This window comes from Periplaneta americana, chromosome 2, assembly GCF_040183065.1.
Source record: "Periplaneta americana isolate PAMFEO1 chromosome 2, P.americana_PAMFEO1_priV1, whole genome shotgun sequence".
Taxonomy (NCBI): Eukaryota; Metazoa; Arthropoda; class Insecta; order Blattodea; family Blattidae; genus Periplaneta; species Periplaneta americana.
In genome coordinates this window covers 149,032,108-149,056,146 of record NC_091118.1, presented here as the reverse complement: position 1 = coordinate 149,056,146, position 24,039 = coordinate 149,032,108, and the positions used below count along the sequence as shown (strand labels likewise).

The 24,039-nt window shown below is 35.3% G+C and overlaps 1 protein-coding gene across 1 annotated transcript in view; it reads left to right on the top strand.

Annotated features, from left to right (window-relative positions):
- LOC138695202 (uncharacterized) overlaps positions 1-24,039 on the top strand; it is a 96,545-nt gene that overhangs the window by 16,836 nt on the left and 55,670 nt on the right. The window contains exons 2-4 of the mRNA XM_069819662.1: positions 16,890-17,045; positions 19,235-19,361; positions 20,184-20,349. Coding sequence (XP_069675763.1) covers positions 16,939-17,045; positions 19,235-19,361; positions 20,184-20,349 — 400 coding nt within the window. The 5' untranslated portion in view covers positions 16,890-16,938. The remainder of the gene's footprint in view (positions 1-16,889; positions 17,046-19,234; positions 19,362-20,183; positions 20,350-24,039) is intronic.

Genomic DNA, 24,039 nt, shown 5'->3' with positions numbered 1-24,039 from the left:
CGTCGTCGTCGTCATCATCGTCATCATCTCTATACGTCGATCTTTTTTCAGCAGATGTAGGCCTACGAATAATGCGGTTAGATCTTCAATTTAAACTCACAGATTTACAATATGATGTTAAATGAAAGCTAGATATAAGGACTTGACAAATGTTCAACCTTTCAAATCTTTGTCAAAAAATAAATATCCGAAGCTTCGTTCTTTCGCTTGCTCTTTTGAAGCCATGTTCGCTAAAACTTATGTTTGTGAATAATAATTTTCAACAATGAAAATAGAAAAAACCAAATTTAGATCACGACTGACAGACAAATACCTTCGTGATCAACTACGACTGGCAGTAAGTGATATGATTTCTGATTTTGAAACTCTGTCGCAGACACATTCTGAAGACAGTTAAGTTTAGGTTGTGATAATATGTCCTATGTTTTCTTGTTCATTTCTTTCTTCGTTACACATACTAAACATTAGTTTGTACCTTTATATTGTATAAAATTATATTTTAAGTGCTTGACGTAAGAAAAATGAAAATCCATTAATATATCAGACAGTTGCTTCACTTCCTCTTCGGGTGTCAGCCTTCCTCCATAGATGCTATGCACGTTGCAGGTTACACAGTGGCTCGGCGCACGATCACATTTTCGCCACGGCTGCTTTAAAGCATGTTTATTTCATATTAGTCAATAACATACTGAATGAAGAAAACTTGTCTAAAAAAAGGGGGGGACGAATTAATCTTTAATTTTATTTTAATTATAGACCAACATTATAAGTTCCAAAATAATTTTGTTTCTTCATTAAAATAGTAGTACAAAATTGCGTACGACAGAGTTCGGTCGTACCTCGTACAATTAGTGAAAAAAGTCTAAGGATTGAAATCTACTCGTATGTCTGTTCACAAACCGTCAGCCGCCCATGCTGCGACTGGTTGTGGTGTTTGTATACTACATGTATGTGTTCATGTAAGTGCGCGTTCAATGAATATGTGGCGATCCCCGTCCTTCTCTGGGCACTGACCTCTGAAACGTCTTGATCTAGGCTGTATGGTGAGAAGGAACTACATATTTGCAACCGTTGGCGTGTGTGCTTGGAAAGAGAACGAACAATCCAATGCTGCCACCCAGACGTTGTTTCACCATAATTTATCAGAATTATCAAGACACGACATCACATTCAATTATTCAATACAGAGAAGTGAACGTCGCGTCTTCTGTCTATGCTGCTCGTTCGCCAGCTCAACATATTTTCGTATGTGTGTCTGCATGAACATTCACTCTTAGGAAACATTTTTTGCCCGGCATTATAATTTGGGCGAGTAGTAAAGTCTGGTTCACAATAAACCGAGAACGAAAACGAGAACGAGAACGGAAATATTGTTAAAATAAATGTCTTTAAATGTGAGCATTCACAATAGTTAATAGTACTTAGAGAAGTACGTAACTCATATTAAACTTCTTTTCTGTATTGAATAAAATAATAAAACTGGAACTCGAGAAATAATGCGATTCAGAGAAACGCACAAATTGTTGAGAATGAAAGTTTATTCGGGACGCATTTAAGTTACAGTACAAAAAAAGCTGATGTCTAAAAAAATGAATGGCTGAACAATGCACAAAATAATATTTTTTTTTCCTTTCTCGTTACTAGATACTAATCCTCTGGTTGAGGTTCTGCCTGATATGTACATCTATTATCAGGCAGTAGGCCTACATCTCACTTGACAATGTGTGTCAGAGGAAGAACAGTTGAGGGGTTTGTCGTCAATATGACGAATTGAGATACATGCAATCTAAGATTTCAAAACGCACCTGAATAAAATGTTATACACGCACGCAGCCCTGTCCTGCAGGTATGTACAGTACAATCAAAACAAAATTTCGCTACTATAATTAGAGAATTATTCACTACATTTTAAACCGTTTTCCCGAAGAAGGGCTTATAGGTCTATCCGCCTTTCTTCCGGCAAAGCCCTCAATTGTTTGTATGCATCTGAAGTCTGATTAGTGTAGTAGCTAGTCGGCGATGTATACAATGAAGGGGGAAAGGAATTGGCCACCCTACCCCATTATCTCCTGGCCTAATTGCCTCATAAGTGGTGCCTTCTTGGTACCACTTGTGAGGTTCAGACCTGTCTTCGGACAGTTCACTAGATAGTAGATACTCGTAAATAAGAGAAAGTAAAGAGTCGCTGCAAAATTTATTTCTTAGAGTTTAATAATAAACGTACGTGTCAGAAAGACGATATAAAAATGTGCTCAAAAATGTGTATCCTCTCCCTCCTTTTTTTATTTAATATAGCAGTTCCAAAGTAACACTTCTTCATTTACGAGTATTGCTTGAAATCACTCTCCAAGACAAACAAAAAAAAAACTCCCATATCAAGAATAAGAACTTATGGAATTCTTTTAATATGAATTGAAGATATAAAAAACTAGAGTGATAGTACTTTTATTCATTAATTCATTTTGCTATATTACATTCCACGCTGTGGCCCGTCTTGGATCTTTTAAGATGCGAAAAAGAGAGTGGTGTGCAGAAAGCAACGAGAAGCTATCGCTTTTATCTCTCCTAAGAAAAACTGCAAACATGAACATTAAGATATATGGATCGTATGCAGAAACGATGACGAAAATAGAGAACACTGGAGAATGCTGGGTTTGCAGTGAAATACCTTTCCTTGGGCAGAAAACTGTAAAATAAGTCAATTAATATAGATACATAATAGTTATACAGGATGATTCAAAATAACACCGACAACTCCTTGTATGTTGTATGTTGTACAGGACAGCAAATGTCTGGAAATATACCTACAGTTTGAGCGCTGTGATGCGTCAAAGTATGACAACGCTTCGGATATGGTGATGGACGTGCACTCTACATTTTATCAATAAACCTCCATCAACGCAACAAGAGTACCACATCGTGCATTAAATTACAAAAGGGCTCGAATTGTCGACCTCCAACTTGATTACAGAGAGTACATCGGCGGTGTAGAGATTGGCGCACACGGTCAAAGACGAGTGATTGTGTGCTAAGTATTTCAGTCGCTGCGTGGATTCACGCAATAAGATTCACCTCTGATGTTACAGGAGTCTCTTACACCATACGCTTCCTACTACCCCAAACAAAATCTGGCGACAGTGGTGGCTATGGAACCGTTCCTTTTTACCAATCCATCGATTTGAATGTGTGGCATTCAGGTTGTCTCGCACGTTTTCATCAAAGTGCGCTGGAGCTCCGTCGTGTAGCAGCCACATTACCCCATAATCATTTCGGTGTCCCGCATCACATCCTACGCGCTGTTTCTTTTTAATCAAGTACAAATTTAGTAAGATCATACTGCTTATATTTTTAAATTGTATCTAATATCAACAACTGTCAAGCAAGGTAGCACGCCTGACTTGTATTCTATAGAGCCGGGGTACGATCCCAATGTAGGCTAATATGACTTCGATTTTTTTATGGTTTCCCCGAGTTTCTTCAGGCAAATTGGGGTATAATAATACCAAAGGGGTCCCGCGCCGTGGCGTCGTGGTCTAAGGCATCCTGCCTAGGACTCGCGTTACGGAATGCGCGCTGGTTCGAGTCCTCATGGGGGAAGAAATTTTCTCATGAAATTTCGGCCAGTGTATGGGATCGGTGCCCACCCAGCATCGTGATGCACTTGGGGAGCTACGATAGGTAGCGAAATCCGGTTGCAAATGCCAGCTATAACGACTGGGGGGATCATCGTGCTAACCACACGATACCTCCATTCTGGTTGGATGATCGTCCACCTCTGCTTCAACATGTGGGCGTGAGGCCAGCAGCCGGCTGGTCGGCCGAGGCCCTTCACGAGCTGTAGCGCCACGGATTATTATATTACAAAGGGACATGGCCCGCCTCCTTCCCAATCCTATAGTCCTTACTCAACACACTCCGTATTCCATGAGCCATCTGTTCCATTAGGTATAGGGCCGAAATTACTGCACTCTGTAGTTGTCGATAACCGCACGGAATACGTATAAAAGCTCAGAAGAAAATAATTGACTATTGTACATGCATGGCAATATTTGTAACAATGAAGCTACATCCTGTTTTCGGTCATTAAAAAATGCCTAAACACATTCCTATTAATAAAATTATAGTTAATGGCATGACTATGTTTGTGTGTATGTAGTCAAATGAACATTCCTGAAGAATGAAAGAACTGAAGACGAAAGTATTTCACATCCTGGAAGCATAGAGACAACCGCTCGTCTCTGCTGAGGAAATATGAGACCAATGTTGCGAAGATAAAATGTTAGCGACTCGCCTTGTCACATGTCTGCTGCCATATGGTGTTTTGCTCTACCATGTACTCGTTTATTTTTATTTCATTACACACTCGTCGCTTTACTTTGTTACGTCATGACCCTTGTGATTTCAATACCATTCCGTCTTGTGTGTAACCACGAGGTCAACAAATGATGGTAGTGGTATCGATGACGAGTATGACAATAATAATAATAATAATAATAATAATAATAATAATTATTATTATTATTATTATTATTATTATTATTATTATTATTATTATTATAATATAAGACATTCACATTTAATGCGATCTTCGTCATGTGGCCAAGTATGGTGGAAGCCATTTAAAGCAAAACGAGACCAACATAAGACAAGTGTTGTTGGCCTCAGACAATTTCCATGCGATTATATTATTTTAGCAGATTTAGAACTATGACTTTCTGACTCGGAAGTCATTTTATTATGTTATTATTTATAAAACATGTGTTGATTCTTCATTACGACATTTATTACAGATAAGGAGTTTTACTACATTAAAAATTTTCGTTGATTTTAGGCGTCTAGTTCTGAATCTTGATAATATACAGTAATTTATTTCTAGTTACTTAAAAATGACTTGTAAGGAACCCGGAGTTTCATTGCCCCCCTCACATTTGCCTGCCATTGGTCCCTATACCGAGCAAGATTAATCCAGCCTCTACCATCTAGAGATGAACAACGATCGAGAAAAACGAGACTAACAGCGCCCGCAAAGCCGAAAACCCGTACGACAATGTTGTATTACGTCGCGTCCTTGACGTAAATAGTGATTGTGAGTCTTCCGAGACTCAATATTGATCATCTCCCGAAGTCCCGAAGTCAGCAGATCTTTATACCTGACTGAACTATTATCTACTTTGGCAACTGTTACATATGTATAAACAACCAAGTAGCCTATCTGAAACATCTCTACCTTTCAGTATATAATAATCCGTTCCCCAGTCTTTATTTAATTACTAGGCCGTTATTAAAAGGCTAGGAATTTTCTTTTCATATGTTTAAGATCAAGTGTGCAATCTCAAGTAAAAAGATATTAATGCCATGTTTTATGTTTCTTAGAAATGCAAATTTATTTGATATTTTTTTTATTTATATAACCATAGGCAATAATCATATAGAACCAGAACATTTTGATAACTAAGATACTGTTCTGTTTCGTCCTTTTGTCTCATTTAAAAATGTATGTTATTTATTTCAATTAGGCCTATGTATGTTATTCAAAGTTACGAAATCTTTCCACGCCGACCAAATGTTATTTCGAGAATGACGAGCGAGACTCGAAGCGCAGCGAGAATGACGAGACGAGACTCGAAAGACAAATACAGCGAACATAGTGAGCGAGAGCAGCAGTTAGTTTTGTTCATCTCTACTACCATCATATCCCACCTCCCTCAAATTCAACGAAACCTCGGCCTCATCTCGCCAAATACCATCTCCCTATTACCATTTCCATCGACGTTAAACAACCCAGTAGTTGATACAGCGTCGTTAAATAACCAAGTAAAAAAGTAATCTTAGAATAACAATATCATCAGCTATGTGAATTCGTGTCAATTGTCGGCAGGATATGTGATAAAGGTTAAAGAAGCAATTCCAATGTCAGATGTTGGCGAACTAGAAATTGTACGTATCGGTGACCAGCATCCTATCATTATAATAGCAGCAAGTCATTTTTCAGGAAACGCACATTTCAAACTGCTACTCTACTCAAGTTAAGTACATATAATTAGTCGAAAGGAGGCCCTTCTTCCGTTCGTCAGAATCTACCTACTTGAAAAAATTGAGCAATATCGACAGACTTGTGACTCATACCATATTTAAAAATTAAATGCGAATCATCAACTTCGCTAAGGTAAGTTGATGTAACATGAGATACGATGCAATACGTCTGATGTACTGTACTCTTTCCGGGATTTTTTCCAAGACCATTTTTGCGTTTTAATTAACGCTAAGAAAAATTTGAAATGTGCGACTCTTGAGGCATGACAGCGACTAGCATCGTACATTACAGATGCTAAAACGTCATAGGCTATTTGCATTCTTTATGTATTGGAATATGAATTAATTATTAATCGTACAGCGTCCTAACAGCTGAACAGGATGTCCTCATCGTCCAACCAAGTTCAAGTGATTATATAGGATTTCCTGTCCTGCCAAGAGAATGTTCACCTAGACCATTGACAAGAGCGTTTCTTCCTCTATTAGCGCAAACAAAGTTGGTACGACATATTTTTGCTGAGATATGGCGGATTCTTTCAGTGACGGTGCGCGAGATCTCGCTAAAGCAATTCTCTTTGATGAAGATGAAAATAACACTTGGAGTAAATCTTTTCTTGGTGATACATGTTCTGAAAATGTGTGTGTGAAGGAACTGTATTGAAGATACGTAGAAAATGTGTTAAAATAAAATGGAATATTGATAACAGAATAACATGGATTCGTGCCTCAGACATAACTAACATAGCCAACAATGGCACTTCTTCTAACTCCAATAATTCCTCAAAGTCTGACAAGAAACAATGAGAATCCAGAGAAAATATATTGTTTGCTCCAGAATCAGGAAGGTACAACAAAAAGCCAGTTACTTTTGTGTTGCCTGTAGCCCAAGAGCAGATATGTGTAGTCCTCAAACTAAACGTGACTGTATTGCATTTCACATTCAGAATGGAATTCCTGCATAATTCATGAAAGTTAGTATTCATTGGACTTAGTCAAATCATATAAATGACATTTTTTAATTATTTACTTTCAAATTTATTTAAATAATATCGAGTAATATCTGGCATTGTATTCTGTTTCACAAGCAAGTATTAAAAACAATAACTTATGTTAAAAAAAATAAATAAGAAAATGTTACAATTCACACATGAATGTACATTATTTACTTTTCTGATATGTATTGAATAAAATTTTATTTATTCAGTTATCATCCTAACATTACAAATAAAACTAATGTATATTATATTGAAAATAATGAATAAAATTATTAATTTACTAGTACTTTTCTTTTTCTATTTACAAAATCAATAAAAGTAATGTAAACTGTATTGAAAATAATAAATAGATAAATAAATAAATAGACAAAACAAAATACAAAATATATAATATATCCTTCTGGCAGGATAACAGGGTACTACCGGCAGGACCCATAACTTGCGTACTGCCGGTAGGACGTTACAAAAAAACGTCCTGCTAGAAGGACAGCATATGGAAAATATTGTTTAAGACTCTGTCCTACTGGAAGGACAACTTGCTATGTACAAAAGACCTTCTGGAAACGCTTCGGGAAGGACATGACTCTGTACGATTAACCATTAATATTCTGGGGAAACTCGCCTTAAGCTAAGCACATTTTTTTTACAAAATAAAGCTATAAGGATAATGGCAGGTGTGCATAAAAGGACATCATGTGAAAAGGGCAATTAAGAACAACAACTATTAAAGCAGCTTTAGTGAAACAATAAATGACAGGGATTGTTTTGAGATTTTCATTTCTATGAAGATAGTAAATTATTACAATGGAATTTAGCAGATTTATTAAGCGTGTTATAAAGATGCAGTTAACAATTATTATTCCGAAAATGAATTAGGTAATTTTCGCCTAACATTGTAAATGGTCTTCACATTTTGAACCAACTACAGTAACATTCATCGTAATATATTCAACACAGTTATATTCCTAAGAATTAAAGCATTAAGATTCATTATACTCAAATTTCGAACAGCAATTGTTTTCAGTTTGTTATTATTTACTTCTAAAGCTTCTGGAATTCTACAGAAAGAAACTCTAATGCTTTATCAACAAGAAAAGATCATATAAACAATGAACTATAAATAACACTTGGTGGCTTAGCATTTTATTCTTCATATCAAATCTAAAAAATGTAGTTCTCCGTTATTCTTATTTTAATTGAAAACAAATCTCTGACAATTTATTTTAATCAGTAATTAAATTTAATTAATCAATTTTGAGTCTGTGACAAAAAATCAACATAAAAAAGGAATGCAACTTACTGCAGTCTCGATATGAGAAGACAATACCAATAAGTGGCACGAGAACATTACTACACGTTTCATACTAGTGACAAAATCTTAAGCGCTAGTTAAAGACTATTCATTGTATTAAAACAGTATTTTGTTATACTCTTATTTATAACTAGCCATACCCGTGCGCTCCGCTGCACCTGTTAGAAATAAATATAAAGTAATATTATTTAGTTTTAATGTGTATACTTTATATTACTTGCTATATGTTTCAGAAGTTACTGTAATAACATTGTAGAATTATGTCCATCTAGAGAAACTACACTTTCCAATGGTGAAATAATAATTAAACAATTAATTAGCTTCCGATATTACTTCATACAAACACAGAAACATTCTCTGTAGGCTATGTTTAATAGCTTTCGATTGTTGTTGTCCAAGGCCCCTTATAGACGAAGTCATTTGTTTTTATTTCAGTACAACGCTTTAGATGGCGTTGTTAGTAATTTTAAAACTCATTTATCTCATTAAATATCACTCCTATCAAAATTTTGTATAGAATAAAACGCATAGGAAATTATTTTTAAAGAAACTTTTATCATGTAACATTTTTTATGAAAATTAATAATAAGGGAAATATTTCGATTTATTTAATTCAAGCCTCCTTATAACCCTCCTTTTAAATAAAGTATTTTGAATGCCATATAGCCTAAAATCTAAGTTACACCGAAATTAATTTATATTCCAATTTTCATATAAATCGGTTCAGTCATTATCGCATGAAAAGGTAACAAACATCCAGACAGACAGACAGACAGACATACAAACAAAAATTTCAAAAAAGCGATTTTCGGTTTCGGGATGGTTAATTATACATGTTAACACCAATTATTTTTGAAAAATCGAAAATTACCAGAAAAATTTTGGCTACAGATTTATTATTAGTATAGATAGGTTACTTTCGGGGAAAAAAGCTGTTCGAAACCCTTTGTAAAATGCACGAAGGTAATCTCAAACAGTTTTATGTAATATACCTGCGATACTGCTAGTATGTGAATTTAATATCAATAATACCAATACCTTATTAACCCAAGCATAGAAAAAGACGTCAAAAAATGTGTCCATGTATTACATAAAGCTAAAACACATACTATTAAATGTCTCTGGCAAACATGACGATTACTATGGATGACACGAGATACGTAGTGAGTCATGCAAAGCGTCATACAGACGCGATTCTTGAAAAGTCCCATATCGAACAAATCGTGTAAGTAATTGCACAATATTTGACTTCAAAAAACAGTATATCAACTTTTGACAGTTCTATTCCATTACATCATATCCAAATACAATCTGAAATCTTAGTAACTACACGAAACGGAACTACGTGGGATGCAAGAGGGTAGAATTCCCACGATGTCACACTCTAAAAATTGGAGAACACACTGAATACTTATTTTATGTAATTACCAATGTGCCTCTTTCTTCCTATATACAGGGTGTTCGGGAAATACTGTCCAAGAACAGCACTTTAAAATAACACTGAGCAACAAGAATTTTGCTCCGACTTAAAACAATGTGTCCCTTATGGTCTGATGTGCGCTGAATCCGAAAATGCACCTCTTTTCTTCGTATCACGTAAGGTTTTTAAGATATACTATGATTTCACTTTTCGATAAACGCCCTCCCAGGAAACATATGGTGCGAGTTGGGGGTATAAACCAAAACAAAAGCTAATGTATTTTATGAGTTTATGACTTATTTCCGGTTTATTATGGTTGTTGGCATGTTCTTTTGTACTTCTAATAAATAAACAGATATTGGTTCCTTCTATTAAGTAAATTTCATAACAGTTCAAAGTGAGTTCTATGAAATGAGCAAACAAGGGTGTGGTTTTCAGTATTTAAAGGAAAAGTTTACCAATTTGAGTTAAGAAAAATTAAAAGAGGGCATTTTCACCGGTCCACAAATTCACAAAGTTATGGCTGACCCTTTGTTTGAGGAAAAACTTTCCGTTACAGAAAGAATGGCATAGCGCGCTTTCAAAGACGTTTGCTCAAATTTTCTTGGAAATTCTAGGGCAGAGAACTACATAGAACTTGTGGAAATCATGTTAAGTGCATATGACAAAATGGAGTGTAATCTGTCTCTCAAAATACACTTTTTACATCCTCAATTGGATTTCTTTCCTCCTAACTTTGGAGCGGTAAACGACGAGCATAGGGAAAGATTTCATCAAGAAATATCTGAAATGGAAAGGCGATATAAAGGAATATCATCATCCAGCATGCTTGCAGACTATTGTTGGTTCCTTGTAAAAGACAGTCTCGGGTCTAGTTATAAACAGAAGTCCAGAAAATTATTTTAAATGTAAGTTCAAATTCCCAGATATTCTCATTATACGCATGAAATATTTTTATTGTGTTTTAAACTATGTAACATCATTTTTGTATCCAGTACACATTTTTTAAATATTATGAGGAATTTTGAATCCCCTAGTGTGTTGTAATTTTATCAGTAACAGTGAAAAATTAAAAACAAATAAGTTTTGTCATAAAAAATTCAATTGATTTTCTCCAGAAAATGGTACGTGATGGGGCAATTTGGATTTTAAATTCAGATTTATGGCACAAATATTAGTAATATTCACCTATTTTTATTTCGGAGCATGAAAAAAATTAATAATTTGTTGTTCAGTGTAATTTAAATGTAGGAACCAACATAGCGCTGAGTTTTCTAAATTCCCTGGGGGGGGGGGCACTAAAATAATGCCTAATGCCAATTTTCAGATAGATTATTCACAAGAAAAAATTAATTTAACTGAAAACCTTAGTCGTCATAAGATGAGTGTCAATAATATTAAAAGAACAGCGTAAATAAATTATAAATTAAAAATTACAACTTAGCATTGATAGTGTGCTTAGACTCTCCGATAAATCACATTAAGTCATGTCGAGAGACGTTGCAACGTTTAATTTAAGCTTTATATTGTAAGATCACCGTAATAATGTACCATGACTATTGCAAGATATCTGGACTGAAAAATTACTTGGATTTTTTGCAGTGATATTACGTAATAACAAGAAGTACCAATAAAGGACACACTAGATACTAGAACAGGTGCTTAACAATAACAACATATCATAAGAACAGATCGAAGAGCTCATCCACATTAGAGACACTATCACAAAACAAAAAACTTCACACACAAAAACAAACATTACTTTTGTCTTTGTTGTTCACTTTAAGACTTATATAAAACTCTCTTAAAATAAAACTTTAGAAGTGTTATAAATAATAATTTAAGAAAGTTCTATAGTATAACGGAGAAGGCTGGCCTAGAGACGAGGGAGGTTGTCTGCTCGAAACCTGGGACGTACCTTAGTGTAGTCAGCCGGTGTGAGTTTGGTAATGCTTCTAGCTTGACAATTAAAGCAATAAATCTTGAAAGGTCGCAGTGCTCGGTCGTAGTTCCCCTCTCCCGAAATTCCATTCACTTCAGTGCTTTAATCAGCAAACGGAATACGTTATATGGTCGCAAGAGTTGTGAACAGGCGCTTTTGACGCTGGGCATGCGCGATGTCTAATTCCTCGACTTCGAAATATTCTAGCTGGGCAGACTATTTGTCCATGATGGTACGAAAAACAATTTTGTACATTAGAAGATAATACATTGAGGTACAATAAGTGAACTTAAATCCCATCATCATCATCATCATCATCATCATCATCATGATTAAGAATTGTATGCCGTTACATTGCGCTTCATGGGTCTCTGACTTTAGGTACCAGTACGTAATTGCGTTGAGGTGAGCGATTTCAGTGTGTTTCGTTCAGCAGTGAACTTCAGTTGATCGGTTACATTACGACCGAATACTGCTATTCGTAACAAGCAACACTCAACGTCCTGTAAAGAAGAATAATAGCAAGATGCCGAGGACGAAATTTATGACTTAATTTCAAATGAGGAAATTTGTAACAATGATACAGATTTTGAGATAAATAATGCTTGTGTAAAATATTTCATATATTCCCCCATTATTTCTGCAGAAGTGGAACGAAGTTTCTTTAGATATAAGGCTGTGTTTTCTAGCAACAGGCAATCATTCTCCATTAAAAATTTTAAAATGTGGTTTGTTGTTCACTGCAACAATTTATGAAATGGAAAATTATGTAAAACAAAAACGTAATACACTATCATATTAACATAGTGAAATAATAAGGCTGATACTTGTCAATGTTATATTAGGTGTATTTTCTATAGACAGAAAATAAAAACGTCTTTAAAATAGTACAATTTTTCTTTAAGAAAGAAAATTATGTCTTAAAATTTTTATTTACCAGATAGTTGTGTTTCAGAGTCAAAGGAGTGGCTTTCAACCACCCAAATGCTGAGGACTAACTTACCGTGATGATAAGCATGAGTTCAAATGAACGAAAGACACTGCGTTAACTCACCCCAACTCTGAGACGTACTCAAAGTTACAGGCGCATGAAACGCACTGGTAGTATAACAGCACATATTTCTCATGCATCATCATCATCATCATCATCATCATCATCAACAACCAGTTCAACCTTTGGACCTAGTGATCACTTGCGGTCTCTATGGTTTCATACCATCTTTTTAAGCATCTTCCAATAGAGATCGTCTTCCGAAAGGGCGATATTCTAAAGGTTGACGCTCACTGGCACGAACCGACCGGAACGGAAATCTACAGCCGTCCGTCTTCCGCGGAAGCTCTGACGCTCACTGCTCGGAATATTCCGGTACAGTCGACAGGCAGTCTGGTTTAAACATGGAGTGGGATAGTAGTTCCGAAGATTATTTTATTTTACTGAGTCTTTAGCTGATGAGGAAGAAAAAAAGAAAAGAAAAAAGAAAATATGGGTCCATAACTAGAGCCCGGATTTTATGTAATGTGAAAATGAGAACTATGTAGACTACATAAATATGGAGCTAAAAATGACGAAGTATGTAGATAAATATGTAACAAATAAAAAAAACTTTGGTAATTTAAAATCTAAGCTTTATTAGATGTATTTTTGCACACTAATAAAACATTACAGGTGCACATGTGATTGAACCTCATTGTTTGGAGGCGCAATTAATAATTAAATATTTTTACATATTTTCTGCGGTTATTGATCGTCTCGTCAATGGCAACCCATACGTAGGAATCATCAAGTCCATCTCTAATCGTTTCCATTGTGTCAGTGTAGCAGGAGTTCAAATATTTTTTCCGGAGTGTTGATTCATGCGAAATATTGAAGTTGCAGTATTTGCGTAGGAATGCTTTGAACTTTGGAACTTTTTCTTTTCGACGGAGCACGTTTTTTATTTCTCACATGAAGTCCAATTTTTAAATGCTATTCTAATTGTGACTTCATGAAGCACCCAATGCGTTTGTCACACACTTAGGACTGCACGATTTTACCATTTTAGTAAAGGAATCGTCAATTGAAATCCAGTCTTTTAACTTGGATGCGAATGGCAGTAGGCTTGCTACTTGTATTACCTGATGTCAAAATAAGTTTCTTAAAAAAAAACAGAAAAAACTATTGTTTTCTTTTAGAGCAACTGATTGGGGGTGTTTGTGCGAAACGGTCATACCCACAGGGTAATTTTCATTCTTTCCTTCACTACTACCATTCGCATTGGTATTTGTACCTACTTTACCGTTACTTCTCAAGGGATATAGCCTACAAACTATTAGCATTGCAAAGAGATGTCCATTTTTTGACAGAATACGTTATTATTTTCAATTATCAAATTATATTTATGCACTAGAGACGAAGGGCTAAGCTTTATAAACAATTTTAAAAAATAAATTAAGCATTACGTAGAGAAAAAATTAGTGAAAAATTGTACATATTCTTTCAAAATATACAATATCCTTCAAAATATTTAAAAATATATAATATATGCCAAAATATTTGTTATGCACCAAAATATGTAAAAACATTTAAAACTTCGGAATAATGATCCCTTTCGCTAATCTTCGATGCTACTTAACCATTAGAGTTCTACGAAATGCTTATTTGGCCATTATTCAGTCTACCATTCAATATGGTATAATTGTTTGGGGTGGAAGTACAAACATTAATCTTAGTTCGTTAAATTTACTACAAAAACGAATAATTAAAATTTGTTTGAAAAAACATTTCGATTATCCAACTAAATTAATTTATTCTGAATTTAATGTATTTAATATTGAACAAATTTATAAGTATACGCTGTTAAAATTTTATCATAAAAATCGTAATAAGTTTGTATTACAGACACATAATTATGACACAAGACGAAATATTAATTCAATATTAATAGAAACTAAATGTCTCACATCTGCTGGTCTAAAGCATAGCATTAATTTTGGCCCTCGGTTGTACAATGCTTTAACTAAATTACATCCAGAACTTCTAACATGTAACCCACTAACATATAACAAGAAAATTAGAAACGTGTTAATATCTTCAATTTGATTAAATAAATTTATAGCCTATGTGTATGAATTAATCAACCTATATTATATTTGTATTCTATAATTTTGAAATAAATATATATATATATATATATATATATATATATATATATAGTCCTACTTTTCACGTGCGATATTATTCTTCTCTAGTGTTAATATTATATTATATAATTCCATTGCCGCTGTAATTTAAATTTTAGTTCCTATTTTATTTTACTTATTTATTTTTATTATTTTTTCTATATTTCTCTTATATTAATATTGTATTATATAATTTCTGTAACTGTAATTTTTATTTTATTTCCTATTTTATTTTATTTTATATTCTCTTATAGGCCTATTAATATTATATCTGAACTGCGACCGAACACGAGCGCTGCTCATTCGGTCTCAAATTTTGTTAATACTACTGTATCTCCTTTTTTATATTGATTGTATTATTTTATTTCTATTTGTCTTGCTTGTTTGTAATTATATTCTTTATTCTGTATATTCAAATTTAAATTTAATACGATTCGCGGATTTTTAGCTTTCCTTATAGCTACATATGTAGGAACGGAATATGTAATTACATACAATCCGGGCTCTAGTCATAACAATATAAAAAAGTGTTTTGATTAATTTAACCATCTTTGCCCACATTTGTGTAAAGATCGAGTAATGGTTTTTTAGTACTTTCGTATGAGCGAAGAAAAATGTTTAAAACTTCATCTGTTATTAGCACCTGAAATAATGAAGGGAAACATCACATTTCGAAGGCCAATCAGCACAGAAGCGCGATTAGCACTGTTAAAATTAACTTTTCATCACCCATTTTAAGAATAATCTGTCTGGACAACGCACCAGCACATGTTGAGTGGGAAAGTACTGAGAACAGCCAACACACTTTTCTCCGAAGACCAGCGAAGACATACGAATGCTGACGATCGTCATCGGAAATTCCGCTAGGGTCGTGTCGCGAGAACCCTGTCCGTCAGGACCGGCAGCCGGTTGCTTCCGTTCGGACAAGTGAGCGTTTGCCGTTTAAAATACATGCATACGTCTCTCGCAGAATATTTCCGGTTCGTTCCGTTCCGGTCGGTTCGTGCCAGTGAGCGTCAACCTTAAGGCTGCTTTCGGCCATCTGCTCTCCGGCATTCTTTCTAAATGGCTCTCCCAGCTGTATTCCCGTAGAAAATCAGTCATGTGTTTAATTTCCAGTTCTAAAATATCTTCATATCGTTTTGTCCCAAATTGTGTATCTTGCTGTTGTTCTCGTGAATCTCATTTCATTAACTCTTATTCTCTGGATATTCCTCTTCGTAATTTTTTCGAAGTCCTTTTTCTGATCCAGTCGTCATATTTTTATCAATCCGGCTATCTAGCATTTGAGACTTTACTGTAATAAAATAGTCCCCAGGATATTTAAGGGGAGGCAGAGGTGAATATTTCAAAATCCACAAAATTTATCCGATTTGTTTGAAATTGATCATGGATACTACGTATGTTATTAGTAATAGACATACCAAGTTTCAACTTTCTAAGTACAATAGTTCTGTAAATATTAATAATTTTATAAAATGCTCCATGCACCATATTGTAAGAAATTTTCAATATTTCTTTTTATTTGTATGTTCAGAGAAGGTATATATATAAGTATTAGTTAATTATGGAAATAATATAATAATGCAGTTATCTTGGTTTTAATTTCATACTTTTAAAGGGCACAAAATAAAAAACTAACATCGGAATATGAAAATAAAGATAATAAAAATGGAAAAACCAAATTTTCATTTTTTCTTCAGTTTTGTTCGAAAATTTCACCTCTGCCTCCCCTTAACCAAGACTATCGCCAGGCAAATCCAGTGGTGGGGCTGCTACCTTAAGAGCCTCTGGACGGGCGTGGTATGGCATTTCCTCCATACAGATGTAGTCTAACAGTTATACCGCTGTGTTTCGGTCCCCAGAGCCTCGTTTGTAAATAAAAACAACAGGTTGCACCACGGGAAGGTGAGGATGGGAATTGGGTAGGAGAGGTTGTAGGTGAAATGCACTTCACTACCTTTTGCAACCCAATTTAAATCACATAAAAATTGTTAATATAATAGTTAGCAACACTTTATGTTACAGATCCTGACGAAGCGGAAGCAATGCCTGTCTGAGAGGTAATCTGCTCACTATGACGTCACTACATTATTTACCATTGGCTACGTTGCTGCTTGCAGCACGTGTCTTGATAAGTTTCGCTGAGTTGACAGGAGAAAACGTGTGTCACAAGAAAGAAACGTAAGTACAATATTGATCTTAATGCTGGAAAAATAACCCACCACTTGACTGAAACACTCAAAAATTACATTACAGGTTAATCGCTACATAATAGTGGTATTCAACATTTTTTCTCCCCTTACCCTTAGAAACACTTTTCCACTCAAGCTTGTACCCTCAAAATTGTTCTGCTTATTTCAAAATTATACATAACTGTATCTAAATTAAATTAAACTCAACAATTCGTCAATTATTAAACCACCCAGGGTGCTATTCATAGACATTTCGCTAGCCCGCGCTACGGGCGTGCTAAACTATCCCCTGCTATCGACTGATTACTTGTACAAGATTCAAATCATATCATATCGCTAACACTGGTTTATGAATACGAAAAACGTTAGTTCGCTGATCATCCACAGGAAGCCCGCGCTAAGAATGTCTATGAATATGGCCCCCAGTTTTTAACTAAAAGAGAAAATCATGCTAATAAATAAATAATTAAAAGAACGACGTTACAGATATCATAGAATATAAAAGTTATCTTATTGTAGTGTTAAGTTAAGTGGTTCTGACCTGTTAATGAGATATTCGAGGTTGTTTTCCGCAGGCCAGTTCCTCGATTCTTGGCCGGATCTTCGTGAATGCGAATATCAGAAATGAATTTGGATTCAATCGATGTTTGTGTTTCGTTTTTATTGATGTCAATGCAGAGAAATCCTGCTCACACAAGTAAGTAGAGGGGAATGGCAGAAGGTGTGAAATGGCATTGTCATTAATTTCCATATACTCTTTGCAAGCGAAACGCCAAAAGCCACAAATTGGCAAATTTTCAAATTTTATTGTCAGTGAAATATCAACGGACATTCCCAGCAGATTTTCTTTCAATTTTAAGAGACGTTCAGACGAAATGATGCTGTAATGAAAAACTTATTTGTAAACCAGTCTTGTGTTATCTTCTTTCTCAGTTTCTGGAAAGTATTTCAAAAACTGTATCCTGAGATTTTCTAGATTACATTTGATTTCCAATACTCCATCAGCCATCAGCAATACTAACTTCATTTTATCCATTATGTTCAGGGTTAAAAAAACCGCACTATTCCCTTTATTAACACAGTCAATCCAAAATAAAACATCTTGATTACACAACTTTTAACACTATCACTTCGCAATATGTATTATATGACTTTCTTGTGTTAAATTCTATCGTACCTGGTTTATATGTTTCGACCTATTATTGGTCTTCCGAACTGGTCGTTGCTGGTCTTGGCGCCTCTTGTTTTGTTTCCTTTGAGGGTGTGTTTGTGTAGTGTAATATGGAGTCAAAGAGTGTGTGTTCTGAAATTGAGTTGTGTTGAAAATTTCATTGGGGTGTGTTTTTGTGTTTCTATATATTTCATATTGTTCTAGTGTGTTTAGTTTCTGGCTTTTTGGTTGGATGTGTAGTATTTCCATATCTGTGTGTTGATGTCTCTATAGGTGTGGTTAGCATTTGTGATGTGTTCTACATATGTGGAGGTGTTTTGTAATTTTGTTATGGCTGTGATGTGTTCTCTGTAACGTGTTTGAAATGAAATGACAGACAGGCAGATCATTTCAAACACGTTGCAGAGAACACATGACAGACAGGCAGGCAGATCATTTCAAACACGTTACAGAGAACACATCACAGCCATAACAAAATTACAAAACACCTCCACATATGCAGAACACATCACAAATGCTAGCCACACCTACAGAGACATCAACACAGACACGGAAATACTGCACATCCAACCAAAAAGCCAGAAACTAAACACACTAGAACAATATGAAATATACAGACACACAAAAACACACCCCAATGAAATTATCAACACACAACTCAATTTCAGAACACACACACTCTTTGACTCTACATTACACTACACAAACATACCCTCACAGGAAACAAAACAAGAGGCGCCTAGACCAGTAACGACCAGTTCTGAAGAAGACTAATAATAGGTCGAAACATGTAAACCAGGTACGATAGAATTTAACACAAGAAAGTCATATTATAATACATATTCCAAAATAAAACTTTCATGAAATATATGCTTATTTTAAATTTTACGTACCTCTAAGAATTCTTCGAGTACCCCAGTTTGAATATCACTGCCACAGAAGTCCCATCAAAATTCTGCTTGGATAAAATTTCGTATCTTATTCACACATTTACACGCAATTTTCAGTTACACGGTGACAATGCGGGTCATTGTGAAGGAGCCAGTACAAGTGAAGTCCTATACATGGTGCCTGAGGGTACCGCCCCGGTGCACCAAGTACAAGATCGAGATGAGGGACAAGTTCAAGATTCAGGTTTGTTGAAAACGACGCATAAAAATGTTCTACAGAACTAGTTATTCGTATTGACAGAAAACTTTATTAGAGTCAATTTTATGTCTATTTTATTTTTACCAATGTATGACATATTTATTACTTCTTGTGCGTAATGAAATATTTTTATTATTACATTCATTCGTTTTTTTTTATTATTTATAATATCTTCCTTTTTCCTAAAATATATCTATAAGATACAATAATAAATAAATGAGGGGAAAAGGAACTGGTCACCCTACCCCATTATCTCCTGGCCTAGTTGCCTCATAAGTGGTGCCTTCTTGGAAACACTTATGAGGTTCAGACCTGTATTCGGACAGATGACTAAACAACAATAAATAAATAAATAAATAAATAAATAAGTAAATAAATAAATAAAGTAAATAAAAATAAAAAATAAAATAAAAAAAATTGGAACATAGAAAAAAATAAAATATGTTACCTTAAACTCTCCAGAAATATCCTTAATATTTCGTAGTTTTCAAGGTGTTGAATAATATTTACTTTATCAGAAATACTCAGACGTGAACGTGTTTGTGACATGATTCCTTGCCACCGTGCGGGGACTTGGATTCTCGTTACAACAACAGACCAAGTTGTACTGATTTGCTGCCTCCTTTAGGCTCAAACGCATTCTACTAAATAGGCATAGCAGTGTACTACATCCAATCCTCCAAACTTCGTATTTTTTCACACCTTTCCAGTAATGGAAGTAACAGTAACAACTTCATCTTTGGAAAATACAGGGAAGACTGTCGTGAAAAAAATCACGGTACACAATTCCAATGATGTATTTTACAGACGGAAATTCGGGAGCGAGTGGTGGACGTGTGTTGCGCGGGATACGGGCTGGACCGCACGGAAACGCATTGCATTCCCGTGTGCGGCCCCTGTCTGCACGGGGTGTGTTCCACCCCCAACACCTGCGACTGCGAGCCCGGATACACGGGAGAACACTGCGACAAAGGTAAAGAGTTATCACACTCCGCTATGGTCAGAGCAATAAAATCAACATCATAGTTTAAAAAAACGCTAGATGCACTATCAACATATTATAGACTTGCTATTACTTGACCGTATTAACTTTCAATCCGGAGAGGGGAAGCAGAATATTGTCAGTCGGTTCTCTTCCACTACAGTTACAGAAGTGATGATAAACGAGGGAAAATGACAGTATATTCATTCATTCATAGTGTTCTGCCGAAGGACAAGTCTTTCACTTCTCCAGCCTTTCCTATTTTCTGCATTCCTCTTAGTCTCCATAGGCCTATATTTTAATAGCGTCTATCATCTGATATCTTCTTCTGCACCAAGCTCTTCTCCCGTTCACCATTCCTTTCAGTGCATCCTTCAGAAGGCAGTTTCTTCTCAACTAGTGACCCAGCCAATTCCTTTTCCTCTTCCTGATAAGTTTCAGCATCATTCTTTCCAACACAGCTTCGTTTCTTATTCCGTCTGTCCATTTCACAAGCTCCATCCTTCTCCATATTCACAATTCAAATCCATCTAGTCACTTCTCTTCACTTCGTCGTAATGGCCTTCTTTCTGCCCCCATACAATGCTACACTCCACACAAAGCGCTTCACTAGTTTCTTCCTTAGTTCTTTCTCCAGACGTCCGCAGAAGATGCTCCTTTTTCTATTAAAAGCTTCCTTTGTCATTCATTGCTATTCGCTATTCTCCTTTTGACTTCTTGGAAGCAACATATGTTACTGCTTACAGTACAACCTAAGTATTTGAAGCTGTCCACTTGCTGTACTGCCTCATTTATAATTCGCAAGTTTACCTTCATTACTTTTCTTCCTATGACCATGGTCGTTTTTTTGGCATTTGTCTTCATTCCACAGTACTCACAGCTGTCATTTAGATCCAGTAGCATATCCTAGTATCATCTCCTATTCTGCTAACGCCAACCAGTAAATCGTATGCACTTTATTCTTCCTTTTACTATCACTTCTCTCAAATTCTGAAAACAGCTCTTCACCAAATCTTCCAAGTGATGTTGAACAGGGTAGGTGATAAAAGACATTCTTGTCGTAGTCCTCTCCCTATTTCGCTTCCTTCTGACATTTCTTCTCCTACCCTGATTGACTCCTCGTTTCATATAAAGGTTCTGAACAGCCTTCTCTTTTTCCAATCCACACCAATTTTCTTTGGGATCCCCAACAGTTTAATCCAATCCACTCTGACAAACGCCTTTTCTAGATCCACTAATACTGTATACACTTCTTTATTCTTCTCTAGGTATCTTTCGGCGATTGTTTGTAGCAGTCCAATTGCATCTCTCGTACCTTTTCCATTCCTGAAGCCTAACTGCTCTTCTTCCAACTGTTCTTCCATCTTAGAATATAAACGTCGATTCAGTATTCGCAGAACAATCTTCGCGGAGTGCGATATCAGGCTGATAGTCCTGAACTCGTTATATTTCTTGGTATTATTTTTCTTCGGTATTGGAAGCAACACTGTCTCCGCAAAAATCTTAAGGCCAGTCTTCGTTGCATGACAGTTTTCTTCTTGTCTTCACCCACGCATTTCACTAATTCAATGAGGATTCCATCCACTCCTGTTTCTTTTCCATTCATTTCCCTAAGCGCTAGTTCAAATTCTTCCCTTAAAACAGAAAATCCTTTTTCGTCTTCTGATACGGCTGCTTCATCTTCTATAGCCAAGTCATCTAGACAATTCTATGTCATACAAGTCTTCTACATATTTCGTCTGTCTGTTCAGTATTCCTGGTTTGTCTGTTATTTCATTTCGGATTTCGTCCTTTATCAACCACATGGATTTGCTTTACTTATTTGTGAAGTCCAAACATTTTATTTCGCGGTAGGTACATTGAATCATCTTCTTTTTCTCTCTAGATCTTTTATTTCTTTTATGGCAGTATCACCCATGCATATTGTCGACTGCTGTAAGTAGTTTGCATATTTTCCGCATGTTTTGTTAATGTGGTCGCACAGCACATCCCGTTCACAACGTTTTTAGAGAACAAAACATTACAGCTACCTGAAATAGCCAACTATTTTGCTATTGGCTAAGGGCAGTAAAGCTCATTATATACCATGCAATTTTCTGCACATTATAGAGGTTGGAAAAGTATTCTTGTTATGCAAATCCTCCGCCTGTTTCGTTGCATCTGCAATCCCACGTCCACATGCACTAGCTTCAAATGAAGTGTGAGCCGGAACTGTCATACTATAGCATGACAACTTGGAGTCAAACCACGTAAAATATGTCAACTACTGGACTCTCCTCTCTTTTCCTCTCCTAGCATCCTTCAGACACCAATCTCCCTAAGTATCTAAAGAGTGTGAGTAGACATAACAGCCAATAGAACAGTCCATCCTACAATTTTGCTACAATTACGATTTCCTCATTTCTGCCTTAACTGACGGTTAGGAAGGTCCTAAAACACCGGCATTGCAGTTGACTAGTCAACCCCTGGTGTTTCTACACTTCAGGTGTAGTCCACACTTACGTACAAAAATGCCCGCGAACACACACAAAGTGAAGCGTATTAAAACGGTTTAAAGTGTCTTCAATTTAATGTACGGTTTTTGCATTTTAAGATTTGGACTCTATATGATGATTAATCACTATAACCACAACGCTTTTAAGTGATTATTATTCCATTACTTTGTGATTGTACAGTTATTCATGTAATAGGCTACTGTTTTTAATTCATCTTCTCCACTTTCTCATCATGCAATTTATCGTATCTTATTATTTTACCATTTTACTTATGTCTCTATGCTCATAGTACCTACTATATGCTACTAGACCTGAAGATGTCATTAATTGGCGAAAGCGCTTGTCACGTTTGATTGTGTAATGACCTAATGTAACTTTGTATCATTCTTAGGTTAATAAGACAGTTATTTAAGGATTATTATACTTATTTCATTTAATTTGAAGTTGTTAAAAAATACATTTTTCTTTAGTTTTAAGGGTAAAAGAATGATACAAATAGAGAATGAACTATTTAGAAGTATACTTTCTTTAATTGGCTACTATTCTGAAGCTAAAAATACGTTCTTGATTTCTTAGTTGCTTTGTACAGATTTTTTTTTTCAATTTTTAACTAAAAACTACGTTATCCTTACACACTTATCACAACAATTGTTACAGATCACACGACTGCTGGCAACTTGATTCTTTACAGTCAATTTTGCATCCTAATGTACAGTCTTAAAGAATTTACAAGAATTACGTGATTTTTGACAATTGTGTTAAATGCGTAAGAAAAATGTAACTTTGTAGCTAGAAATTTAAAAAAATTCTGTACGAAGCAACTATGGAATTAACAACACATTTTTAGCTTCAGAATACTAGCCAATTAAAGAAATTATACTTCTGAATAGTTCATTCTCTAATTGTAATATTCTTTTACCCTTAAAACTAAAGAAAAAAGGGTTATTTTTTAAAAACTTCAAATTAGTGTAACTCTGAACATATTGAGAATAGGACCCATGTTTATATGACATTGTTTTGCTCAAAACGTCTTCGGGAATATGCTCCATAAGTGACGGTAACTTCTCGTGAATCAATGCATATGGTATGTGTGTATATATATATATATATATATATATATATATATATATACACACACACACACACACACACACACACACACACACACACACACACACACACACAC